At 36.5% G+C, this 27,327-nt stretch overlaps 5 protein-coding genes across 9 annotated transcripts; all 5 read left to right on the top strand.

Annotated features, from left to right (window-relative positions):
* The first annotated feature begins 851 nt into the window (after positions 1–851).
* On the top strand, positions 852–2,886 carry calhm3 (calcium homeostasis modulator 3). The gene is made up of 4 exons (XM_083540645.1): positions 852–1,011; positions 1,070–1,487; positions 1,660–1,915; positions 2,114–2,886. The coding sequence occupies exons 2-4, from the start codon at positions 1,201–1,203 to the stop codon at positions 2,561–2,563; spliced, it is 993 nt and encodes a 330-aa protein (XP_083396771.1). The 5' UTR covers positions 852–1,011; positions 1,070–1,200; the 3' UTR covers positions 2,564–2,886.
* A 565-nt stretch (positions 2,887–3,451) lies between these two features.
* calhm1a (calcium homeostasis modulator 1a) lies at positions 3,452–7,398 on the top strand. Its single transcript, XM_083538218.1, has 3 exons — positions 3,452–3,516; positions 3,646–4,217; positions 5,680–7,398. Exons 2-3 carry the CDS (start codon positions 3,669–3,671, stop codon positions 6,175–6,177), a joined length of 1,047 nt encoding a protein of 348 aa, XP_083394344.1. The 5' UTR covers positions 3,452–3,516; positions 3,646–3,668; the 3' UTR covers positions 6,178–7,398.
* Positions 7,028–11,060, top strand: LOC310724354 (calcium homeostasis modulator protein 2-like). The gene is made up of 3 exons (XM_083538224.1): positions 7,028–7,166; positions 7,666–8,326; positions 9,078–11,060. Exons 2-3 carry the CDS (start codon positions 7,781–7,783, stop codon positions 9,486–9,488), a joined length of 957 nt encoding a protein of 318 aa, XP_083394350.1. The 5' UTR covers positions 7,028–7,166; positions 7,666–7,780; the 3' UTR covers positions 9,489–11,060.
* Positions 11,061–11,335: 275 nt separating this feature from the next.
* LOC310724355 (RING finger protein 122) lies at positions 11,336–19,256 on the top strand. 5 transcript variants are annotated; one of them, XM_083538227.1, is made up of 7 exons: positions 11,385–12,406; positions 12,659–12,717; positions 16,629–16,779; positions 17,018–17,060; positions 17,233–17,274; positions 17,514–17,596; positions 18,135–19,256. In XM_083538227.1, exons 2-7 carry the CDS (start codon positions 12,672–12,674, stop codon positions 18,253–18,255), a joined length of 486 nt encoding a protein of 161 aa, XP_083394353.1. In that variant the 5' UTR covers positions 11,385–12,406; positions 12,659–12,671; the 3' UTR covers positions 18,256–19,256. The 5 variants fall into 5 exon arrangements, with proteins under 5 accessions (XP_083394354.1, XP_083394351.1, XP_083394353.1 ...); XM_083538229.1 differs by lacking the exon at positions 12,659–12,717 and having other exon boundaries at positions 11,489–11,625; positions 12,344–12,406; XM_083538226.1 differs by having other exon boundaries at positions 12,277–12,406; positions 12,659–12,713.
* Positions 19,257–26,513: 7,257 nt separating this feature from the next.
* Positions 26,514–26,924, top strand: atoh7 (atonal bHLH transcription factor 7; the record flags this gene model as incomplete). The annotated part of the gene is made up of 1 exon (XM_083539039.1): positions 26,514–26,924. The coding sequence occupies one exon, from the start codon at positions 26,514–26,516 to the stop codon at positions 26,922–26,924; it is 411 nt and encodes a 136-aa protein (XP_083395165.1).
* Positions 26,925–27,327: the final 403 nt, after the last annotated feature.

The raw sequence follows: 27,327 nt of genomic DNA, 5'->3' as shown, positions 1-27,327 counted from the left end.
GCAAACCAAAACACTGTTTCATTTAAGTACAATTACATTTGATTTGTTCAGCACTTTCAACAATGGACCTTGTACCAAAGCAGCTTTGCAAAAATAAATAGATTATGTATATACTTATTTATATTTTTAGTAATAATATTATTAAATTGATAAATTAGTATCTATGTTTATCCCTAATGAGCAATTAAGTGATGACACTGAGAAAAACTCATCCTGGAATAAGGAAGAAACCTTGAGAGGACTCACAAGGAAACCACATCTGGGGGACACCAAAGATGTGGTATAATGAATGGAACTATTCATTATAGTGTTGGGGTTATGAACTGTTTATTTATGGAGACTCGAGTGTAAAAATGTTCAGTGTGATTGTTGTCCTCCGCCAACGTAGCAGACTGTTTATATGAATTGCAGTCCAAATCCATATTCATACTTCTTGTGTTGTATCCTTCAGAGTAACAGCAGGGGACTCTCATACTGTGTGTAAAGTTCTGTTGCTTTAAAAAGTCATTTAATATGTAGACTATACCTATCTATATGCATGTTTTATGTTTAAATGTAGGCAATCTACCTATATGCATGCTTTAAGTTTGAATGTAAGCTATATCTACTGATGTGCATGTTTTATGTTTGAAAGAAGTTAGAAAGAATTGTTTATTATTTGTTTTCATAAGAGGTCATTTCGGGCAAAACTGATAGGTCTGGGGGTTCCAGCAGGTTCTCTTTAGTAAGCCAACATTCCTAATAATATAATTCCAAAAGAACACATTGCCATGTCATGTGTCTCATCTTTTCACACTTCGTGTTGTGCACTGTGCACTGTCCCCTAGTGTTATTTTACTGTGTTCGGCTTTGATGCTGTGTGGTTATGCACCTGTTGGGTGGAGCAGAGGAAGAGCCGGAGCTTCTGCACTCATGGTGTGTTGTACTATATTAGTGTTTCCACTTAGACAGGGGTTGGTTAATGCCATGGACTTTTTATGACCGAAAAGTAATCGACAAATACTGGAATGGGTTCTAAATACGGCACGTTTGAAGCGTTTTATAATTGTCTTTAAAAACGAAGGGATAGGGTAAAGCGGATTGTTTGTTGTCTGAGTAATTTGGATACAGCTGGGTTGCATAAGTTGCTACAGCCGACACTCTTAACTACACTGCGTTGGGTTTTTTTTTTTATTTCTAATAGTTTTTCTAGATTTCCTAATGGATCGCTTAAAGGTAGTTTTGCAGTATTTCCAGTCGAACTCTGAGTCTATCTCTAATGGCATATGCGCAATGCTGGCTCTGGTAAGCGTGAAGCTCTACACGAGCTTTGACTTTAACTGCCCTTGTCTGCCGCAGTACAATAAAATGTACGCACTCGGTGTGATGTTTGTTCCGCCGATTATTCTCTTCTTTCTCGGTATTTTGGTTAACCGGCATACCGGAGTGATGATGGAGGAATGGACCAGACCCCCAGGCATGAGGGCCAAAAATCCAGCAGTTGTCAAGTAAGCCTTCTCTTTGATATTCTCTTGCATATTGCATTGAAAATTTGATAAATATTTTACATCTTTTTTATCATTCAAGTCTATTTTGGTAGTCTTTTATTAAACCTGTTTCAGTCCATCAGCCTTATTCTCTCTTTTATTTTATTTTTTTTTACATGCAACTCTCGTATAGGTACCTGTTTTCAGCTATGATGCAGAGGGCTATGTTGGCTCCCATGGTGTGGATCCTGGTATCTTTACTGGATGGAAAGTGTTTCATTTGTGCCTTTAGCATGAGTGTGGACCCTAAACACTTCAGTGGCTTCCCCAATGACACCGGTCTGGATCAGATCAGGATCATGGCGAAGGTGCCCTGTAAGGAAGACAGCATCTTTAAAGACAACGCTTTCCGCAAAGCTGTCTCACGCTATGTGCGCTGTTACTCTCAAGTGAGTGAACTTTTCACATTTTTACTACACCATCTACAGACCACCAAGCATCATTTGTTTCTATGACTCTTTGGATTGAAGAGTAAAAGTATAATTTATTATAACCTAAAAAGGTTTATAGCTAAGTTGGACATAAACAACTGCTTGATGTCTATATGATGATATAAATATTATTAATCTTTACTGCTATCTTTCCAGGCAATAGGTTGGTCCATCCTGCTGTGCCTCATTTTTCTGGGTGCAGTGGCTCGAGTGATTAAACCCTGCTTCAATTATGCCACCTTTCTTCAAACACGTTACTGGAGCAATTACCTGGATGTTGAGGCAAAGCTTTTTGATGAGACTTGTGTCCATCATGCCAGAGAGTTTGCCAGAAGATGTGTAGTGCAATTCTTTGAGAGTATTGAAGACAATGAGGTTCTCAGGATGCCACTTTCCCCCAACCTCAGATTCAAGAACAGCCAAAATGAGAATGAGGACGAAGATGAGCGCCTCCACGGTGTGACCAGCAAGGATCAAGTGGATCACTTGCTTGAAAGTTGGTTTCAGAGCAGACCTGAGCTGGATGTGACCAAGATGGTGTATAGACCTACTAAATGCATTTCTTGGGAAGACCCTAATGGACATATACTTTACTCTGATGTGTGAAGTGACAGTAACAGATTCTACTAGTGCATGTATTTAAAAAATATAAGAATTAAAGCTTACAAGTGAAGTGTAAATGTAAGGGAATCCGCTGAAATCGATTCAAAAAGAATTTAAAGGTCTTAATTGTGGTAATGGAAATTTCACAAAGTATATTCCTCCAAAACCATTAACTTAGTTAGAAATAAGTGATTTCTTTATTTAGAAATTAGGGATTTAATCATGTTCAAGGTCTCGTGTAAAGCCTTGAGTAAAAATATTGTGCTACCATTGTGGGAAAAAATGCTATATATAATAAAGATATTGCATAGAGATAAAAAAACAAACAGGATTTTTTTACTTCAGTTTGGACCAGACCTTTTGACAGTCGAGTTAGAAACCTTGCATGCTCAGATTTGCCTGTGCCAGGACTGGATTTGTTTGGTTTTGCATGGCTCTCCCCACACTCATTCCTCAGCAGTGATATGCATATCAATATGATGCAAATGTCGTTGAGATCCATATGTCAGTAAATACAATAAAGAGACTTCAACGCTTGCTGAGATTGACCTGAGTAGATTTCTTTGACTTTGTGCCACATAAGAGCTATTATTGATTATAAGAATGTGCTTGGATGCTTAAATGTGATGATGATAAATGATTATAATAAACTTTTAGCTGAAAGCAAATTAGCCTTGTTAAATATTCGCACAATGGTAAATAAAAACAAAAAGAATGGATTATTTGAAAGAGGTATTGGGCGGTAAGGAGCGGCCAAATGCGCACTCATCCACGGCTACGTCTCAAACCACACACTAGCCTCCTAATAGCATGTCAAAACTGCAGGCTAGGTGACGTCATGCCCTGACATAAGCCTACAGCTGGATCCGATAGTGTAGTGTTTGGGACGAAGCCCAGGTGTGCGCTCCTGCGACTCTTCACTTCTGCGCGTAAAGAGAAGCGGCTCGTCTGTTCCGGTAACTCATTTATCATTTCTGAGAAGTGAGATCGTATGTGGGATTAAATAAAATTGTATTTAGGATTTTTTTTTATTTTAAAATACAAATATTCGACGCTGTTTGAGAGTTTTCTCGCCTTGTGACCAGTTTCCAAACGCCATTCTGCCAACATGGATAAGTTTCGGATGATGTTTCAGTTCCTACAAGCTAACCAGGAGTCTTTTATGAACGGAATTTGTGGAATCATGGCCCTGGCGAGCGCACAGCTCTATTCCACCTTCGAGTTCACCTGTCCGTGTCTGCCGGAGTATAATTACGCGTACGGGGTGGGAATTCTGATCATTCCTCCACTGTGGTTCTTTATGCTCGGCTACGTGCTGAATAATAACATATCTGTGCTGACTGAGGAGTGGAAGAGACCCACAGGCCAGCGGCAGAAAGAACCGTCTGTGCTGCGCTACATGCTCTGCTCCATGACCCAGCGCGCGCTCATCGCTCCCTCCGTGTGGATCGCAGTCACACTGATGGACGGGAAGAGCTTCTTGTGTGCCTACAGCGCTAAGCTCGATCTGAGCCAATTCCTGAACCGGAGCCGCGTGTCCATGCCCGATAAAGACATGGAGAGACTGCTGGCCACTATTCCCTGCAAAAATATCTTCAACGCAAGTGATATCATCAACGGGGAGGCAGCATCCAGGTACATTCGGGTTATGTCGCAGGTAATTTTCACACACACACACACACACACACACACACACACACACACACACACACACACACACACACACACAAAGATCTAGAGACTGGAGTCAATTTCTACAGCCTTAACACACACACACACACACACACACACACACACACACACACACACACACACACACACAAAGTTCTAGAGACTGCTGTCAAGTTCTACAGCCATAACACACACACACACACACACACACACACACACACACACACACACACACACTCACACACACACACACACACACACAGAGACTGGAGTCAAGTTCTACAGCTTTAACACACGCACACACACACACATACACACAGTTTTAGAGAGTGCTGTCAAGTTCTACAGCCATAACACACACACACACACACACACACACACACACACACACACACACACACACACACACACACACACACACATACACACACACACACACACACACACACACACACACACACACACACACACACACACACACACACACACACACACACACACAAAGATATCTCAGCACAGTAATTCTTATATGAGGAGCTGAACCATGCATGTCAGCCTTAATTCCTTCAAAATTGTTTTTCTTGATTTAAATTGGTTTTAAGCCTACTGATGACAGTCTACAGTGAAACTGTTGATCAACATGTGGACTTTTACAACCTTTGAACCCCATGTGGGTTTACACTAACCAAACCCACCAGGAGATGTAACCATGGTGAATATGGATGAATAAAATGACTTTGCGTGAAGCTTAAATCTGAACAAAACAAGCAAATTATGCTTCGTCTCTTAAACACGTATTCACACATCTCTCTCCCTCTCTCGCTCTCTCGCTCTCTTTCTCTCTCTCTCTCTCTCTCTCTCTCTCTCTCTCTCTCTCTCTCTCTCTCTCTCTCTCTCTCTTCTCTCTCTGTTCCTCTCTCTCTCACACACACACACACACACACACACACACACACAAACATGCAAACATGAAAAGGTTTACAGGGAACTCAGATGCATGAAAGTGAATATAAAATTTCCTTTAAAAAATATACCCATATATTACAGTTACATTTTCTGGGGGTGTAGAGAATGTCAGGAGCAGTTTGAGTCTAAGTATTGAGAGTTTTGCAACCAGTGGGGATTTTTCATAATGTCAGCACTTTTGCATGAAAAGCACAAAAAGCTCAGTTTAACACTTACGCACACTGATACAACAAAGAAGAAAAATTATTTACCTGCTTACCTAAAGGTGGTCTTCCAGCTTGTGGGATTTGGCAATTGGGAGTAGGTCAGGAAGCTGGAGATTTCATGGCTCATCAGCTAAAATTAAATACATTTATGGTGACTTAAAAAAATAGTAAAAAAATATGAATATATAGTAATTCAGCTTTATTCACAATGCCTCATAAGTGATAGCTGAGCTTGTCAAGTATTGACTTTAAAACATTTTCTGTTTGTTTCCTCAGGCCTGCGGCTGGGCATTTTTGATGCTGATGACATTTGTGGCCTTTCTGATAAGAGCAATCAGACCTTGCTTCACTCAAGCCATATTTCTGAAAACCAAATACTGGTCCCATTACATCGATACAGAACGCAGGCTCTTCGATGAGACATGCAAAGAGCATGCCAAAAGTTTCGCTAAGGTCTGCATTCAACAATATTTTGAGAGCATCAGTGGTGAAATGGTATTGCCCAAGATGATTGTAAAGGACAAGGATGAAAAAGATAAAGGCAACAATGATGAAAAGCCTCTGAGTGAAGAAGAGAAGCTCCTAGGCATTCGTGAAAAGGACGACATGAATAGAGTTCTGTGGAACTGGCATACCTGTAAACCTGCCCTTAGCATTCATAAGTATGGAAAAGATGAAAACACTCACGAGAAGTCAAATTCCCCAGTTCACTTAAATGGTTATCACAGGCCGAGGTCCATGAATGAATGCACTGCTTATTATTCCAAGGTCTGACCTACAAGAATGGATAACATTTACAATAAATGCAGCAAAATAATGCTATGCACACACCTAAATATAACCGTAGCCTTTACCTCAATAAACAAATGGAAACCTGTTGGCTTCCTGGCAGCTTGTTAGCTATTTGGGAAAATGTCAACTGTTGGATCATGGTTAATGAATGTTTTTAATATTTCTCACTTTAGACTTTTTTGTGGAATATTTACACAGTGGTTGATTGGGCCCCTAAGAAAGGCTCTTAAACCTCTGCTTTAAGAGTTCCATATTATTACTGACTCATTGCTCTGTTCTCAACTTCTTAACTAGCTGGGATATAAAACAATTTCACGGTGCTGTCCTTTTTCTTCTTCTACTAATCATGGGAGCTTTTTTAAGGCTGTGTGAAAAAAACTTCATGGGAATCTTTGTATCACATGGTGAAAGTGTGTATGTTAATATATATATCTTTACCAAGAGGTGGTGCTGTTGTGCAATATTGACCGGGTTTAAATATCATATTATACGCAAAGATGGCTGGAAAAGCGGATGGGGGAAAAAAAATCTTCCTAATTATTAAATGTGCTTTTTGTGTGTGCTATCTCAGCTAAAGCAGATGTAAATGATCTTTTTTGGACCCTTTTTTATAGATTTTGCTTGACAGGTTTTAGACTGCGAGGAATTTCTCCCTTTTTACTGTTAGTGTTTGCCTGGTTAGTGGTTTCGCCCTGCAGCCTCTTTTCGTGCTTTGAGTTTCCTGACCACATGTTTTGAATACTTCTGTTTTCCACTGGATTTGAAACCATTCACCAGCCCAACTCACGGGCTATTCCTGCTGAGGAATGAGATTTTAAAGACTGTTTTCTTACTTTCTTTTTAATTTGGGCACTGTTTTATAGTGATGTGTGTGCATGTGACTTTCTTTTATACTAAAGTTTAGCCTCTAATTCTAATTAAAACCTGTGGGATCCTTGGAAAAAGTTACACCTCTTAGTCGTGGACCGTAGGTTTGTATGACTTTTTTGTCTCTGTTAACTTTACTCTGTTACTTTTCCTGTATAAACTCTCAATGTAACTATAGTACTTTGAATTTAAATGTAATGTTATATAACTCAAAATGTGTCTTCTTGAAACCTACATTGGACACATCAGTGCTCTGAAGAAAGAAAAGAATAAAATTGTGAATAGTACATTTATGAAGAGCAAAGTAATACAAATAAAAAAGTACTGTTTATTCTACCTCTCTAGTCTTATTTCAGTAATAGTTTTAAAGAGTAACTACATGCTGTTCTTCTCAGACACTCCATCTGATGGTATCAGCATTAACCTTTAGCAGCTTTTTCTTTTATTTCTTTTTAATAAGGTACACTATTGTTGCTTTAATGTCATCCATGTCGTTTCTTGCCTTAGGGCTTTCATGTTACAACTTGTTTACTGTGGTTTCCCAGGTATGTCTACACCAATCCAATTCAACTATATTCCCACTCTGTATTCCTTTTATTACAGGGACTTGGAAAATTTGGATCCAAGATCAGATTTTTTTTAAGCAACAGAACACCAAATTGCTTCATCAGCAGCACACAACTACCAAAAGGTAGAACTTAACAGGAGGTAGGATTACATGGCTGCGTTTATTTCAGAAAATTTTAAATTTGCTGCTCTTTTCTTCAAGAGTAAGGATGTGGTGATCTTCAATGGGCTTATAGCCCTGGGGACAGTGTGTAGTCAAACAGCATACAACATATTTGCCTTCGATTGTCCATGCTCTGCAAAGAGAAATTATATGTATGGTTTAGCTGCTATTGGCGTGCCAGCCATAGCATTCTTTTTAATTGGAGTTATGATCAATCGTAGCACCTGGGACCTTATTTCAGAGTGTCGCATTAGAAAATGCCGGAAACTTTCTGGGGCTGCTGCTTTTGCTCTGCTGGGTTCAATAGTGGGGCGTGCAGCAGTGGCCCCAGTTACATGGTCTGTAATCTCACTCCTCAGAGGAGAGGCTTATGTTTGTGCTCTTAGTGAATTTGTGGATCCTCAGTCTTTGGAAAACTTTCCTTTTACTACCCAAAGTCCTATTATCATGGCCCAGTTTCCCTGTAAGGATGTGCCTGCAGAGCTGCTACACTTTTGGAAACAAATCGAACGCCGACTCAAGTATGAATCTCAGGTAACAAATCCAAATTACAATGACTATTAGTAACATTTATTTTTACAAGATAAATAAACCAATTAACATAAAAACTCTCATTTACAAAAGTGACCTGATCAAGAAGGTCATTGTTGAACAATTAACAATTAAAGACACAACAACATTGCATATGTTACAAATCCCCACAGCTCATAAGAGTGGAAAAGAATAAGTGAGAATAAACACAATCAAGCAATCAAAACAGAATAACACATTATATACTATCTATAAACTTTAATGGTATTTCTTTAGTGTCACATTTAGAAATTTTTATTTTTTTTTTTACTAGATTTTACTAGAAGACATGCACACCAGCAGTTTCTTAAATACCCTAACCAGCTGGTCTGACACCAACAATCATGCAACATAGATAACACTTTTTGTGATGTTTGATGTGAACAATAATTGCAACAATTGAACCTATATCTGCATTCTATTTTTTTGCATTGTGCTGCTCCCACATGATCATTTAATAACTGCATGAATGTGCAGGTGTACAGCTGTTCCTAATAAAGTGGGTGGTAAATGTACGTGTGCATAAAATGTTTTAGAACATTTGTATTTCTAAGATGTGTCATTGATTGTAATATAAATGTTTATTAAAGGCTGTTACACAAAGAGCTGTCTTATAATTCACATCCCCTCAGTAGTTTCATTGAGGTCGATGTTTTATATGCTTTGCCACTTTCGTATTTATAACTTATATTCTTAATTTGTTGTTTGTCTTCAGCTGTTAGGATGGATGTTAGTGGCTATCGTGTCGTTCTCTGTGTTCCTGGTGATGTGTGGAAAGCGTTGCTGCTCTCCTCTGGGCTACCAGCAGGAGGCATACTGGTCCACATATCGGGCGAGCGAGCACGCTCTTTTCCAGCGCACAGCTGAGGTTCATGCTAAGCTCTGCGCTGCTGAGAACATCAGGAGCTTCTTTGGGTTTGTTGCTTTGGAGGACGAAGAAAAGGGTCTTCAAACAACATGCAAGGGGGTTAAAAATGGGATTTCCAGTCTGGAGTGGAACCAGATAACAGGAGTTTACTTATATAGAGAGAATAAAGGGACTCCCCTGTACAGTCGCCTCAATAAATGGGCCAAATACACAATTGGGAACAACACTGAAGACACTGAGATGGACATGTTAGGTTAAGGAGTGGCCATTTACAGTAATCAACTAACAATTTTTTGTGGATAATGACTGTATTAATTAACAAGATACAGTTATGTAACTGAAAGTCTATTACAGTATGTTTTGTTTGTCTTTCCTGCACAGATCAGAGTAGTGAATGAATGTTCATTTGTTTTGCTTAATGTCAGTATGAATATTACATGAGATCTACATACATTTATAATTTCTTTAGCTTGATGATTGTGTGATACAGTTAGTTCATCAGAAATGTGCATTAATACACAATGCATACTAAAGCAGCTTTTTTGATTTATTAAGGATGTAAGACATTGAAAACGTTTTTAACAATGTATGGGCTATTTATATTTTTTTTACTTTGTTCTGATAAGGATTGTATATTGGTTTCTTCAATGTTTTTATTGAATTGGATTTTTTGAATACTTAATAACTAGCAACAAACCAACATCAGATTAAATACCCTTTAAGTGTTATTTTGAGAATGCACTGAATTTTATCTCAGGTGGGTTTCATGGTGAAACATTGAGTAGCACTGCAACCTCATAGCTTTATGGCTTTAGATTTAATCCTGTACACAACATTCACAACGGTGTTTCCCAGGATTGCCTGGGTGTCCTTCAGGTTCTTCAGTTTCTGTCCACTGTTGTAAAAGACAGTTGTTTGTGTGTGTGTGTGGTGTGTGTGTGTGTGTGTGTGTGTGTGTGTGTGTGTGTGTGTGTGTGTGTGTGTGTGTGGTTAATTGTCCTGCCATGCATCTGGGATTGGCTCCAGATTCACCACAAGCCTAACCACAATAAAACAGTAACCCGAGATGTATGAATCAATTTTATCTCAGGTAGGCCCTAGGCTGTTGTTAGATGTTAAACAATACATGTAAAAACATTCACACTGTACTGCGCTACAGTATATTATTTGTATTATATTTGCTGTGTATGTGTTGAATATGAGCATTCCTAAACCCTATAAAAGCCATAAATTAGGCATCAGAAGTTTGGGTTTAAGACAGTTAGTAGGGTTTCTATTCACATTGCTAATTGCAGCTTCAGATGGTTCTTGCATATCCTTTGTTAACACATGCAGTGGTAAAAAACCTGACAACCACAACGTAGGCTTCTGCTAAAAATAGCTGCCTCACTTTGGTCTTGAGATGTTACTTTTCAAATGTGCTTAGAAAGTATGCTTCCTAACTGTACAGACTTTAATTTGAAAATCTGGGACCACAACCTGTAATTTGTTATAATTAAATACACCCAAGGACACTATTTAAGTGTTTGTTTGTAAAAGAGAACAATTACTATAACAGTTTTTTTATTCTTTGAATTAGTAGTAGTAACTGCAACTCAGTTGTTTGAATCTATAAATCTATATTTTCTATACTTTGCCCATATTATTTCATAATTTCTTCTGTTTCTGTAGTTTGCCTGGGTGTTGTTTCTAACAAGAAACAATCAAGCCATTATTCAGATTTTGAGTGTTAAACCTTACTGATTGATAGTTGTTACAGTTACTGGTTGATGGTAATGTAATAATAAACATTCAGTACTGTGGTGAAAGACAATAAAAAATACTGTCTCACTTTCTCTCTCCCTTCATTTCTGTCTGCTTCTTTCACAGTGTGTTCAAACTCGGTTTATTTTTCTGTGTAGGTCACCAGAGGAGCTAAACGACTCCCATTCCTTTCACAACCTTGCAGAACGCAGCAGCCTGGCCGCTGTCACCTCCTAATAGCCCGCAGCTGCAGAGGGCAGGAGGCTGAGAGAGCATGAGTCAGAGACAGAGGGAGGGAGTGAGGGAGAGAGAGAGAGAGAGAGAGAGAGAGAGAGAGAGAGAGAGAGAGAGAGAGAAAAGGAGGGGGTGGGTGAAAGGAGAGCTGTGATGCAGTCGTCAAATCACATGAGCAGAGATCTGTTTACAAACTGAACAGGCAAGAAGTGCTCGACACCATTATGAGCACCCAGAGCTGGAAGAGAGGATCAGGAAAACACTGGACCTGAGGGAGCGCACACATACAAGTTGGACCCCATTTCCTCAAACTGTCATTTTCTTTCTGCTCCTCTTCTCTTGCATGAAGGGGAGAGAGCAAGACAGATGGTGAAGAGGGGTGCGAGTCATCACCAGCACAAAGCCACTTTCGAAGCAGGTAAATTCATGCAGGAATTCAGCCTGACTACATCTGCTTCTTTGTGATCAAGACAGAAAGACTGTCTTTGGGAAAAAGGACAAGAAAACCAGGTGGAGCGTGAGAAAGGTGGGAGAAGGCAACACATGGACAAATGAATCTTTTGACACTGTGAAGGTAGAGCAAAGTAGTGCTATAAGTTTATGCCTTGTATATGTGCTCAGCCAGAAGAACACAGAACACTTGGTTTTATTGTATTTGCATTGAAATGGCAAGAACTATAAGAAGCCAATTATGAAAAACTCACTTCACACTACAATCTAACCTGTCTTAAAAATCGAGCTACAAAATAACTTTTAATGTACCAGAAACTGAAGTTTGGTTTCAGAGCAAGACTTTATTAAACTCAAAACCATACTATGTATTAAGTATCATGTTGCATGTTTTTGAGGAAAAGACAAAGTGAACATTTATATCTCTGTTCCAATTCTGAACTGGAAAAGTCTGTTACTTGCCTTCAACCAAGAAAACAAGCTCATCCTGCCTCCATGCAAATGGACACGGGAATGTGGTGGGTGCTCATAATATGTTAACCAGAGACAGTGAGGATTTCATGAGCTGTAGCTTTGTTGCGGGAGTTTCAGCAAGCCAGAGTCCAGATTCTTTATTCGATTTTTGAAAGGGAATAAAGCTAACTCTCTGGCTCATTTCAACACTGTCTCTTTGGAACCTATTATCGATTAGCTGGATCGACTGAAATATTCTGGCATCTTGTTCATGAACCTACTCCAGTGGTATTACAGTAAGTATTAATCATAACAACCCCCTCATATAACACATCCTGTGGTTTTATTTTTTTGTGTTAGGTGCTAGTCAAAACATGTTATTAACAGCTTCAAACATGTGCTTGCTGTCAATGATTAACTAACATTCTTTTATACGTTTAAAAGTAAAAGCTGTTTCAAGTTTATTACCTGAACTTGTGCACAGACGGCAGACAGACTTATTTTTTCTGTCACTTTTCTTTTTCATTTAAATAAATGTTGTTTGGCAGCCTATGACCTCTGATGTCAGCCACCATTGTTTCTCAAATAGTGATTCCTGCTCAGGTTGGTGAGTCTCAAAATTACATAGCATGCATTGAAATTGCCTCATGTGCCCCCCCCCCCCCCAATTAAACAGAGCAGATGGTGGCTTCATGGTGGAGGGGGGTTGTGTCTGCAGCCACTTGTGTTTGCTTTTGTTTATGCACAATTGCCCAGGCTTTACCAAGCTCTGCCAACTGGCCCACCTTTATCTACATTTTTCTATTTTTTTTATCTTCCTGGCTACATTTTACCCAACCTTTTGTCGTTTATTCTTTGTTTGTTAAGAAATCTCTAATCTGTCTCACTCTGTTTTTTGTTCTTTTTTTTGTTGTTTAAGTGCAATGAATTTTGCAATGAAATTAGGATATGCTGTACAATTAGTGAGGTGCTCTTTTGTCAACAGTTCTTTTTATTGTGAACTGGGTGAAAGTGTATGTGTAAAGTGTTGCTTTATAAATAATTTGTAAATGAATTATAAAACTGGTGCACAATTTTACTAGAAAATCCATTAGTAATAATACAGATCTGTAAGCCTGGTAATATTGAGGGTGCTGATGATCTTTGCTCTTCCTTCTGTTAAAGTAATTTGAACATTATCAATCGCTTCACATTGTCAGCTTTCAAGTAGTCCTGAATTACTGTAGTGTAGTACTGAATTAAAAAACTAGAGGAAGCTCAAATTTTAACGAGTTCCCTCTTAGCATATTGCTGTCCCTGTCAAACCTTCTCCAGTGTGCGTTCCTAGAGAGAATACATTGTGTGTAGTAGTCAGTAAGTAAGAATCTTTGAATGTAACATAAACCATGCACTCTTCATGAACGTACAATAGGATATGTTGCATTGCTAATGCTCATTGTTTGATGAACAAAAGCAGTGCCTCTGCTTTGTCTTTTACAGTCCATTTAGTAGTTAATGTGAAACAGTTTCTAACACAGATTGTACAGTAGGAGTCAAGCAGTCAAGAGAGTGAGGATGTCATTCTGCCTGAATCCTTTATGTCTTCCCACAGTGGAGGATTTCTATTCTGTCTTTGTCCCACCCACATACAGTATGCGTGAGAGATGGCCAGGGCTGAGGTTGTCTTTTGCTATATTTGTAATTGTACAGTGAAAATTAACAAATTACTTAAATAAATACGTTGAAATTAAATTAGATGTCATCGGCATCTATGACCAATATCTTTAGTGATGAATTGACCATTTTTACAGTAAAAAAATACAGTACAAGTTTGTTGTTTGCTAAATCCTTTCCATGCTGGCTATTATAAAGGGTTACAGTATTACAGGGTTACAGTATTATTTATCTATTCTTGCCCACTGTCTACATGCCTCATACAGGTTATAATGTACCTAGTGTGGGTGAACATAAGCTACACAGTGATGTTGGGATCACAGAAATATTATATACCAGTATGTCTATATATTCATGACACTATATATATATATATATATATATATATATATATATATATATATATATATATATATATATATATATATATATATATATATATATATATATACAGTACAGACCAAAAGTTTGGACACACCTTCTCATTCAAAGAGTTTTCTTTATTTTCATGACTATGAAAATTGTAGATTCACACTGAAGGCACCAAAACTATGATTTAACACGTGGAATTATATATGGAATTATATACATAACAAAAAAGTGTGAAACAACTGAAATATGTCATATTGTAGGTTCCTCAAAGTAGCCACCTTTTGCTTTGATTACTGCTTTGCACACTCTTGCCATTCTCTTGATGAGCTTCAAGAGGTAGTCACCTGAAATGGTCTTCCAACAGTCTTGAAGGAGTTCCCTGAGAGATGCTTGGCACTTGTTGGCCCTTTTGCCTTCACTCTGCGGTCCAGCTCACCCCTAAACCATCTCGATTGGGTTCAGGTCCGGTGACTGTGGAGGCCAGATCATCTGGCGCAGCACCCCATCACTCTCCTTCTTCAAATAGCCCTTGATGCCTTCAGTGTGACTACAATTTTCATAGTCATGAAAATAAAGAAAACTCTTCGAATGAGAAGGTGTGTCCAAACTTTTGGTCTGTACTGTATATATATATATATATATATATATATATATATATATATATATATATATATATATATATATATATATATATATATATATATTTTTTTTTTAGGGCTGTCAATCGATTAAAATATTTAATCATGATTAAAAGCATGATTGTCATGAGTTAACTCGTGATTAATCGCAACTTAATCACACATTTTTATCTGTTCTAAATGTACCTTAAATAAATACTTTTTAGTGTTTTAAATTACATAAATCATCAGGACACCAAATAGAACTGTTACTATGTTTCCACACGGACAGTTGTAATTGTCAGATGTGTGCATCATGGCAGATTTTGGAGCTGATTTGAGACTTGGCACATCAGTATAAACAAAGTTTAGTCAAGGTTTTACTCTTTTACGCTCTTTTATATTTATTTATTTATATATAGGAGAAAAATTATTTTAAAAAATGCACTCATTAATCACACATTACTAAAAATCATATACGTGTATGTATGTGTGTGTGTATATATATATTATATATATATATATATATATATATTTACACAACTTATTTTAATATAATGTACTTACTGTATTTAATATTTAACAAAGTTTATTTGAAATGAGCAGCAAATTGTATTCTGCCCAAACAGGTTTGACCACAACCGCAACTGGTTGTTTCCAAACAGGTTTTTTACACTTTGAACCAGATTCTTCTGATATGTATTATAAAGTTGTAACTATAGCTATGGGTCATCTGTAAGGCCATTTAATCCTGTCTGTTTAACAAAAATATATGGTGTAAAAACTGTTTCACGACTGAGCTGTGGTCCCAAGATTCACTAATTAAGTAATTATGAATTATGTATTTATTCATTATAGCACATCTCCATGTAATGAGCAAACAGCTATGATTGAAGTCGGCTTAGTATCAGAATTGGACCTTAAATTATTTTCCACTGTATATTCTTCTTAGAAGATATTTGACTTGGCAATTGCATATATATAAGATGAGTATATACACATTTGTATAGTGTGTGCAATAATATTATCTACAATAATAGCAGTATGCATAGAATAAACCCCTGATTCACGAATAAATCCTCTATAAATCCAATGCAATATGATTGTGTAAATTATTTTGCTTGCAAAAAAATTTGAGAACCGAAGAAATAGACAGTTCTGTATAAACCAGTATGTGTAAAGTATGTATAGTGAATCATTATCTCAGAAAGAAAAAAATGGATTGTCAACCAAAAGTGTCTGAAAAAACATTTATACTTTTACAGAGCTACAATTTTCTTTATTTGTTGCTGCTGCCAGTGTTCTGCCAGACTAATCATAAACACACCACTGTTCTTTAGTGCAAGTGTATGTATTACAGTGAAAAGTTCATGCAACTTACTGAAGTACATTGGTGAGTTACAGTGTTACAGTGATATGAGAAACACAAGGTTCCACAGTTAATACAATATGCATGTTGTGGCCATCGTGAACTGTATACATGAGAGCTTCTGTGATGTGAGTGGACAGCCAAAGGTCTTGTAAAGGCAAATCCATGACCCAGATAGGATGTAAAAGCTGATAAACAAATAGTAATGTATTATTTATTATACTCATAGTAAAACTGGGATACAGTAGGAAGTTCCAATAAAATAAAAAATTCTTTAAAACCTAGTCAGGATCAGTGCAAGAGCCACCTGAGGTGTAAGGGAGAACCATGAAATTATTAAGATAAGAACACAGAGTGTGTACTCGCTATGAACCAAAGTTTATTAAATTATTATATTAATTTATTATTATATTTATTAAAAACTAGCCTATACCGTGGGTTTACATGAATCCTAAGCTAGCTACCATTCTTTAGCTACAACTCAAATGTGTGTTTGTGACCTTACAGGGTGTTCGTGTGATGAAAGCTTACGCCTTGTAGACTGCAAAATGACCTCAGATGTCACATACCCTCTCCCCCTGAATGTCTATATCATCATTCTTGGCATTGGCCTCTTCATCTTTATGCTGAGCCTTATCTTCTGTTGCTATCTGTTCAGGTAATCTTGTTGCATTAAGTATAGGCTAAAGCAGTCCTGAAACTTTCCACGTCAAGAATATTGTTTCTTGGCAGACTTCAGTATAGATAAAAAAAATATTGCTTGCTTGTGTGCTACAGCAAGTATTTAATCTCAGTGTGTGTACTGGCATTTTATTCAAGTGTAGAAAATGGCTCTGAATTTTTAAACCTTGTCTTGTAATGGAAAAAATGTGAAAACATACTGTATTTCTTCACAGCCTGAGACGACAGGTCACACAGGAGCAGTTTGGATACAATGAGGTACTACCTACCTACCTATCTATCTATCTATCTATCTATCTATCTATCTATCTATCTATCTATCTATCTATCTATCTAGTCTGTCTGTCTGTCTGTCTGTCTGTCTGTCTGTCTGTCTGTCTGTGGCTGGCTGGCTGGCTGGCAAGAATAATTCATTTTTTTCTCTTCATAGGTTATTCTAAAGGGCTCAGAGAAGAAGCTAAGCCTTCTTGGTGTAAGTAAACACACAAAAACACACATAGTAAACAGACATAATCATAAAAAATATTGACAGATGTTCAGACAGAAACCTCACCTAAGCTTAGCAATTATGCAAAACTAAGATGAAGCAATTTGCAACAAAGATTGTTTTGTTATTCTTTGTGGTGTGTGTGTGTGTGTGTGTGTGTGTGTGTGTGTGTGTGTGTGTGTGTGTGTGTGTGTGTGTGTGTGTGTGTGTGTCTCACCCTGTAGCAGACCTGTGCTGTTTGTCTAGAGGAGTTTAAGAGCAGGGAGGAGCTTGGTGTTTGTCCCTGCTCACATGCTTTCCATAAGAAGTAAGAAAATTTCTCATGCTGCTGCACCAAGCAAGTCCTCTCACATATCTCTCACATCATACAACTCTTAGTTTTGTCTGCAGCATTAGTTATTCTGGTTCTGTTTTTAATAGTTCAGTAAGAGTGCATACAGATCGATATATGAAAAGGAAAATCTATAAATCTGTTGTTATATTTCAGGTGCTGATACTGGCCTGCACTATACCTGTCAAATCATAACCCTGCTAAACATTATGAAAGATTAGGCCTGAAATTTGAAATCAATTAAAAAAACAGAACTTGAATGTCATAAACATAGTTTGCCTTGTAATGAATATCTTACTAAATGACAGAAATATGACATCTCTCTCTCTCTCTCTCTCTCTCTCTCTCTCTCTCTCTCTCTCTCTCTCTCTCTCTATCTCTCTCTCTCTCTCTCTCTCTCTCTCTCTCTATCTCTCTCTCTCTCTCTCTCTCTCTCTCTCTCTCTCTCTCTCTCTCTCTATCTCTCTCTCACTCCCTGGCTCCCATTCTCTTGTTCTCCTTTTCTCTCCACCAGGTGTTTGGTAAAGTGGCTGGAAATCCGAAGTGTCTGCCCCATGTGCAATAAACCTATCTGCAGGCTCCATCCTGACCCTCCGCAGGGGGCTGAGGGTCTACAGAACCCAATGCAGGTGTGACAGAAGAGGCATGGTGTCAGGAAAAGAAAGATAGAAGAATCTTTCATCATGTTGAACTTCTTCAGCTGTAATCAAGCACAATGCTAAAAAAAAAAACACAGTGTCACATGATATCATGTAGCCAATTACAATATCTACCAACTTTCTTTCTACCACTTCAAAGAAAGTGTTTAACGAGGACTTTTGACTCAAGGATGTCTTAAAAGTCTGAAAAAATTTAGCCATGCAGCTAGCCTTAATAAAATTAAGACTATAAGGATGGGTGAAGAGAGCAGGGTTTAAATTTTAATTAAGCTGCACAATACAATGATGCATTGAGAAGACATAGCTTAATACACAACACTGCCCATGGCAAAGGACACTATATTATCACTAATAAGAAATCATTATATGAACAAATTTGTCAAAAGCAAGTATTTTGGTGTCCCAATCCTGGTCCAGTTGGAAATCATCTCATAATATTTTCATATATTCATATATATAATCTTCAGTAACCTCATCCTTATCAGGGTCATGAGAGATCCGGAGTCTATTCTAGGAACACTAGCTGTGAGGCTCAAATACACCTTGGATGGGTTGCGTAGTCAATCATAGTACAGAGAAACCAAACGTTACCAGATTCACTTACAACATTTTGATCTCGCCAAAATGTGTCTGTGAACTAAAACAGTGGATTCAGGACCAGGTTTGGGTGAACAGGTGTTTTCGGGAAGTTTTTAAGTTATTTAGAAGTAGCTATTTTATATTGAATGCATTCCTTAATAAAGTGTAAAATTTCAGTAATGGATCATGATGTTATTTGTATTTTTTTCATAAAGCATGGATTTATTATGAAAAAAAAGGAAATACTAGTGTGTGAGAGAGATTCGATTTGGATTATTATGGTCATATATTATCTGACTCCCATTAATTTTATAATCAAAGCAGAATTAAGGTCTTTTACGTAAGGCTGAATTACAAATGCAATAAAAAAATCCCTTTTCATGGCCAAATTCAACAAATTCCTGTGGTGATTTTTTTGCTACATTGTATGCCAATTCTTGTTGTTTTGTGTTAATGGGTGAGCCATGTGACTTATCAACAGGACAATTCATACTGTTTATTTTAGCAAGGTCTCTGTAAGATTCCCTCAAAGATGGTCTTCCTGACTAAATGTTGTTATCTTCTCCTCACAATGAGTGACAGTGAAAGAGAGAGAGAGAGAGAGAGAGAGAGAGAGAGAGAGAGAGAGAGAGAGAGAGAGAGAGAGAGAGAATCTCACTATGAGCTGCACCCCACAAACAGAACAGAGCTGCCAGGGTCATTATGTGTGGATCATTGTGCAACATTGTGCATTGTGAACATACACACTGCTCTCAACAAGCACTGTGAAAAAGCAGACACACTCTTCTCTTACAAACCCAGACAATGACTGGTGAATATAAGTCACCTATTCAGCAAAGTTAATAGGCACCAAACAAAATAATATCGGTAGTAGGAAAATTGACGACGAGTCAGATACAAACTATAATTTCTCACAGTGTTTTAGATTCATTTGTGCAAATATTATAAAATGTTTTTTTTACAAAATACAGATTGGTGACTAATCTGTTAAATGTGTGGTATTGCTGCCATGGTTATGGTCCACTAGTTTACTTTGGGGGAAGATTCAGTGCAAATCAGTTCAAAGTTATTGTGACTGATTATCTTTATCCTAGTAATACTTCAATCCTGATGGCAGTGGTCACTCCCAGGATTTAATAAATGTAAATATGATGGCATTCACAGTCTTTAGATTTCAATCCATCTGAACATCAATATATCATTTTGGAATGATGAGTTACATGCTGTTTTCTACCACAATCAACAAAATGCCATCTGAGGGAGTATCTTGTTAAAGAACGGGCTTCATCTATATCACAGTTCAAAAGACTTATAGAAGCTGTTGTGAGTGTTTGTGGGTGGTAAACAATAAAGACTAAGATGCTTTATTCTGTTTATTTCCATTCTTTTGAAAATAAGTTAAATTTAAATCAAGCATTATAATAACAATAATTTAAAAAAAGATTTCTGTTGGGTGAAATGACTATTCCTTCTTTTGGTAAACACTTAAATGCAGTATTCACAAGACTACATAAAACCTGACAAAAACTTAAACATACATAAATAATAATTCTGTTAGGCATAAGCTGAATACTTATGATGTGCATAAAATCAATATCCATTACTATCCATAAATATTATAAACACATTCCAGCATGATAATGCCCCTGTACACAAAACGACATCCAGGAAGACAAGATTTGCCAAGGTTGAAGTGAAAACCTGAAGAGACATGACCTCAACCTTAATGAACTCCTTTAAGTTGAATTAGAACTGTGGACTATGTGCCAGACCTCAGTCAGCATCCACACATACACACTTAAGCGGAATGCTTAGAAAAGTGGGTGTTATAATAGAAGAGAAGCAGTAGTAGCATTTATCAGGTGTGCACATACTTTTATGATGTATGTCGTTTTTGCACCCAGATATAAAATAAGTTCTAATGATCTACTACAGTAAGTCAGTTTGTGATCATTAATGGTAAAATATCAAAGCTTATGTAATTGTAGGTAATTGTCACTTTAAAGTGAAAGGTTATTTAACTGTACATCTAAATAGAGCAATAGTTCAGCAGATGCTGTGCACGTTATTTCTTGCCAGACTGATGTCTTTTTAATGATACAGTCATAGCCTGGGGTAAATATACTGAAGCTATGAGTCAAAATTATAGTAGATTTGAATCGTCACACGGTTAACACGCATCTAAATAGGAATTTGACGCATAATAACTCAACATTAAACACAAAAGCAAAATAATTTGGCTCTTGTAAACTTGTAACCGTGACTTCTTTGCAGCAGATGCAGAATGAAGTCTAATTCTTTTGTGTTTCTTTCTTCTCAGAGGAAGTGAACATATGCCTGAGCTGCACAGATCTGTTAGGAGATATGACGACGCTGCTTGCTACAGCATGTTGCAGTTCATCTCAGGTTTAGAAAGTGCCAGACTGAAACTACAGCAGTAGAGATGAGACACAAAGACCACAGACAACAAGAGTTTCAAAACTGTGCTAAAATTCTGTTTACTGCATTAGTCAAACCTCATTTGTTTTGCATTTGTTAGTTAGATTGTATACAATAAGTAACATTCAAATCGAAGTTTAGTGTTGGATTAGCTGTGTTATTATATATAAAAAAACATTTTGAAAATTAAATCCAAATTTTTTTATTTGCTTTGTTTGTAATACGCCCATAAACTAAAGAAAAAGTAATATGTGCCCTCTGCTGACCAGATCCATTCCCTACAGCTACACCCACTGACTGGGAACAACTAAATTAGAATCATGTGGGAGCCATTGAGAACACTGAGAGAAAAAAGATTGAGGATTTGTGAGTCATCTGAATAAATGTTATGGCATGAATAAAGCTATTTTACAGATAGAGTGGGTAAAAAAAAAAACTTCTGAGGTTTTATAACTATTTGTAGCCAATCTTCCATCTAAGGTGAGAAGTAAAACCAAATAATAGCAGCTAATGTCTTCCCACTTTAAACCTGAGTCATTCCCTTTCATTTGTCTGTAACATTGACAATGTAATGTGCTAGAACATATATGTGAAATATTTAAGATAACATGGTGAGAAACGGAGAGAGGAACTTTTCAGGAGTCTTTTTTTACTTTAATTGTTTGCATAGGCTATTCTCCTCATTCTACACCACTTAAATCTAAAACCCTGAAGGGATCATTAGCTTCTCACTGTAAGGGAGCACTTTACGTTTCCATTAAAAACCCTACAAGCAGATAAATATTTGCATGATATACTGTATTGATTTGCTTAACACTGTTTTTCTCAAAATAATTTTGCAAATTATTTGTGCTATGATGGCATTGACTGTAAAGCTTACAAGTTATAAAATATTTGAAGTACCTTCAAAAAGAGTGCATAATAACCACTAAATGTATTCAATTTATTCCACTGTTAATGCACTAAGTACTGGAAAAGTAAAAAGCAAATAGAGTTCTGTGATTTATTATTTCACCCTCAGAAAACAGTCACCCAATGAGAAGTTAACTTTTTAAACAATTATTATGAAATATACCATGAACCAGAATGATCAGTAGCAAAGTGTTTTCGCTTTGACTTTTATATTCTTCAAGAAGAGTAAAGCTCATGAATTGTTTGTTGAAAGCCCATTATTAATATTTACATTTATATTTATATTAAGTGTCCTGTAGGTGGCGCATTGAAAATCTAAAACAAAACATTAAAATATACTTAAAATCCCTTGAAATATACGGGATTAGTTTGATGATCAGTGTGTTTAAAGGTGTATTTAACACATTATGGGTAATCTTAGTTAGCTCATTCTCAGCATTCCTAAATTGCTTATGTAACCTTTCTGTTAACATCTTTTATATTTACTGATTTTAATTAGCAATGTTTAATATGGTACGTTGGACCATGCTAGCCCAATCCAAGAGAATTTCTTAAATGGAAATAACAAACAATGCACAAGTTGGGAGTGATTGATGTCACCAAGCACTTACTAACATATTTTAATGGTTCACAGTTTGATAGTTAATCAAATTATTATTATTTTTTGTGCTGGAATGTTCTTTATGTAATGGTGGGGTGTGCTTTTATAGAAAAATTAAAAAAAATGACAGCACAACACATGACAGAATAACCGCTTCAGCAATTAGATGGATTATTTTCACATCCCTGTGTAGAAAACATATGGCTAGAGGGGTGGAAAAATGTTGTTTAACCTGTCATGGGCTTACTGAAGTGTCACTGCATATTCCTCACAGCTTCATGTATTGAGAAATTCCTTGAAATCCCAAAAAATATTCCAAAATATATTTGCTTAAAATCTTTTGTATCTAGCTTCATTTACAGTGCAGTCCTGTAGTCCAGTAGGCCAATTAGAAATAAGAGTAATAGAGTTCCTATTACACCTACTAGCCACTTTATTAGAAACTGCATGCTAATACTGTGCATTCCTTTGTGATTCTGTTCATCAGGTATGATGACAAAATTGCTGCTGCAGATTTACACATTCATGATTAACATCTGCAGTCAAATGAATTCAAAACTCGACACGCTGTTAATTGCTGTAGGAGAGGATTTTAATGAATTGTAATATTACACACACACACACACACACACACACACACACACACACACACACACACACACACACACACACATATATATATATATATATATATATATATATATATATATATATATATATATATATATATATATATATATATATAAAATGACATTTTATGTGTGTAGAGTACAAATGTTTATTCTCAGTATTATTTCTGCTTAAAGGTGTAGAGGGCATAAAATCATCAAAGTCCATTTAAAAATTAGGTTAAATAATGTATTCATTATATAAGGGTGTCTAGCTCATTTTACTTTTATAATTGATTTGTCAAAGTAATGGAAAAGCATAGGTTCATTGGCTAATTAAGTGAACTAATCCTATCAGGAAAAAGGCTCAGATAGGCATGAAATTGCATTCACCTTGTGTGCCCTAATTACAGCCACCAGCACCATCTCACCATATGTTCCTTTCAGAGCTGTTTTAAGGCATATATAGAAGGCAGTGATTTTATTTTAATGCATTGTATCTCTCTATGACTAATATAGATTTATATTTATAAATAGCTTAGTTAGCCAACTAAGCTATTTATGTACTTTATCCTATTCTCTTGTTGCTTTGTCAGTATTTCTGAATTTCCTGTAGGTTATACAAAAATGTGTTCATTTATTCATTACCAACAAAATAAGAAACACTGTTCCTTATTTAAATGAGCAGAGAGTAGAAATTGTTCATAAAACATTTAGGCCTTTTCATTGCATTTTAGAATTAACCTTTAGAAATTATTGTATTGTTATTTATCATTCAAAATAGATATGCTTATCTACTGAAATTTAAGCAAAAATGGTTGCATCAGAAGGTAATTTTAATAAACAATTTGCCAAAAAAAGAAATTTTTGTCCTAATAATTCTCATACTATGCGTTCTTTACAAAGCAGTCGCAGTATTAACTATTGATGTTTATAAGTCATTTATGCAATCTATAAGAGAAAGTCTACATTTCTAAATCCTAAGCATATTACACAATAAATAGACCTTCTCACTTTCCTTTTTTAAAGGAATTAAATCCTTATCCATTGCATTAATCTGTGCACACATGCCATGAAACCTTTAAACATCAAAAACCCAGCATGCAGGCTTGTCCCAGCTTATGCAGGACATCTGGCATTTTCCTGTCGCTACTCGCTCCAGACAAGGTAGTCATGTGATTAAGGTAAACACAAGGCTGTTCGTCATGTCTGCCCCAGGCCTTTTTAGACAAGACATGTAGCAGCTGGCCATCCATGCCAATCTGCAATCAATGACTCAGACTGGTGGATGGGGTTTACATGCCTAATTGAACAGCACAGTTACTTAGCACTTACAAAATAACCGAACAGCATCAGCGTATATGGCCTGACCTTTCATCACTGGCTCATCTGGGGCATGAATTATTAAAAAATGTGGGGTGAATTTATGTTCTGAAAAGTGAAATATAGCAAGTCATTTTGACAGATTAATAAATTGTTTTGAATAAATACTTATTTATATTATTATTATACTTATTTATTTTAATGTAGCTTGTATAAATCAGTGTATATTGCCAGTTCGGGCATGTCAGATTGTAATATATATTTTACTTCATCTTGAAAACATTTAATTTGATGCTTGTTAAAATTTGTTGTCAAATGTAGAGTATGCTTAATGCAAATGTATAAATTAATTTCTGAACTCATTTTTTTTTTTATTTTACTTGAATTGAGTTTTCGTATATAAATAAAAATTATATGTTCTCTTAAAAACTTGGTGCTCAATTATGAATTAGAAGAAAAAATGAGGATCTTCTGGGTGATGCTTCATCATGAAGATGGTTGTGAAGCTGACAAAAGCCTACAACGCAATCCTTCAATACTTTCAAATATAAACCATAGATGTTTTTTTTTTTCTTGGTAACTGCACACATCCATGTGTGTTATTTTCTAGTATTGATATCGCCACTGTGATTCTAACATTCTAGAAAATATTATAATTGAAGAACATGCTTTATATGAAGTGGAAGTGTTTGAGCAATAGAAATTAAGATCTGAGATCTGAGTTTAATTAATTAAAGTAATTGTTGATGGCCTCTCATGCAACTTCCATAAATAAAATCTTAGCGGTCTCTATACTCTCTTAACAGATGAAAACAGACAGGAAACAAACCCTTCAGTCTGCGTTAATGCATCTGGGACATCTATATTAATTATTTATTTGAACTATAGGACAGCTTTCTTGTCTGTCAAAATCACTAATACATGTCTCAAAGTGATTTTTCATTTAGATTGTCAAGCAAGACAACTTTTAAATGTTAAATATTTAAACACATTGATCGTAAAGATCTCAGTGAATTAAGCACATTGATCTCAGAGGAAAAATATATAAATAGAAAAAGCCGGGTGTCAACATCACTTGTTTATCTTTTAATTAACATGATAAAAATCCCCATTATATTATCATTGCTGTGATTTATATGGCACAAATAGTGTAACAATTAAAAGTTGTGTATTTTTATAATGATACAACAGTTATGTAATAAAGCTGGAGAATCCAACTATGCCTTTTTCTGGGAAGACAAGAAAATAGTATTCTATATATTCTCAGGAATTAAGTCCATTTAATTAAGTAGTTCACAGTCATTGACCCCAATGAGTTAAACTGTCCCAGCCAGATGGTACGTTTTCTGTATTTGTAAGGATCTGCTTTGGAGAAGCTTAGCACTGATACGTAGGCCTGCCAAAGTTAATTTGAATGTCATTAAAGTTTGAGTGAATGGAGTAGAGTGAGGGTGGGGTGTATGCATGTGCAGTAGTTGTTGCTGTCCAGTGTGTGTGTGCATGTGTAGTTTGAAGTGTAATGATGTTGGATGGGGCAATAGTATGGGGCTCCACCTGCTGCCACCTGTCAATATTCAAGTCCTATATAAGCATCTCCTCAGAGTTAATCAGAGCTGTGCTTGGTGCTCACACAGCAACCTGGACGTGTGTAATGACATAAGACTCCAGCAAGAATTATATGCTGCTGATTTCTTAAACATTTCTAAACAAATTGTTGTTCCTCTACATCATTGGAAGATTAGCGTATCACTTTTGGACATACAAGACAAAAGATGAAGCCTTGCACAACAACCTGTGAGGACTTGGGTTCTGATTGTGATCCCCGAGACCTAGAGAAGTTTCACAGAGTGGACCAGAAAAGGGCGGCAGCCAATGCCAGAGAAAGGAAGAGGATGCAGGGTTTGAATACAGCTTTCGACCAACTGCGCAAAGTGGTTCCTCAGTGGGGTCAGGACAAGAAACTTTCAAAGTATGAAACGTTGCAGATGGCTCTCAGCTACATCATGGCCCTCAATCGTATTCTGAGTGATTCGAGCACAAACAGCGACCCTCACAGGCAATGGTTGGAAATGCAGTATGACAGCATGCAAACGGAGAGCTACCCCTGCATCGTGAAATACAACTCACCCTCTGAAAACGAGTGCATGTATACTTCCTTATCCTACCATTATGAGGATTTCTAAATCCTGACTTGAGACTGAGACCTGCTGGATTGTTATTTTCTATTCTGTGGATACAGAACTTACAGTAAATACATTTGTATTGCAATATTTTTTTATGTATTAGTCCATAGTGTATATTGATCACCTTTGATTCTCTAGGTACAAAATTATTCTAGCTATATAGCATTTATTCTGAAAGTTGTTTCCACAAAAATGTTTTTTTTTAATGGTTATTAATTTATTATGTTTTGAATAATCTTGGTTCTCTCAACCAAATATCTTGTATTGCTTTGTATCAAATCATTCAGTTAAATCGTGAAAGCTTAGTTAAGGCTTAGTGTACAATAATATCTGTAAATGTCTTCCTCGTTTATGGTTCTTTTGTAAGTTTAATTTAATTGTAAACTGTGGTTTATCAGCCCAA

This window comes from Silurus aristotelis (assembly GCF_946808225.1).
Source record: "Silurus aristotelis genome assembly, chromosome: 4".
NCBI lineage: Eukaryota > Metazoa > Chordata > Actinopteri > Siluriformes > Siluridae > Silurus > Silurus aristotelis.
This window is presented reverse-complemented; position numbering and strand designations above follow the sequence as displayed.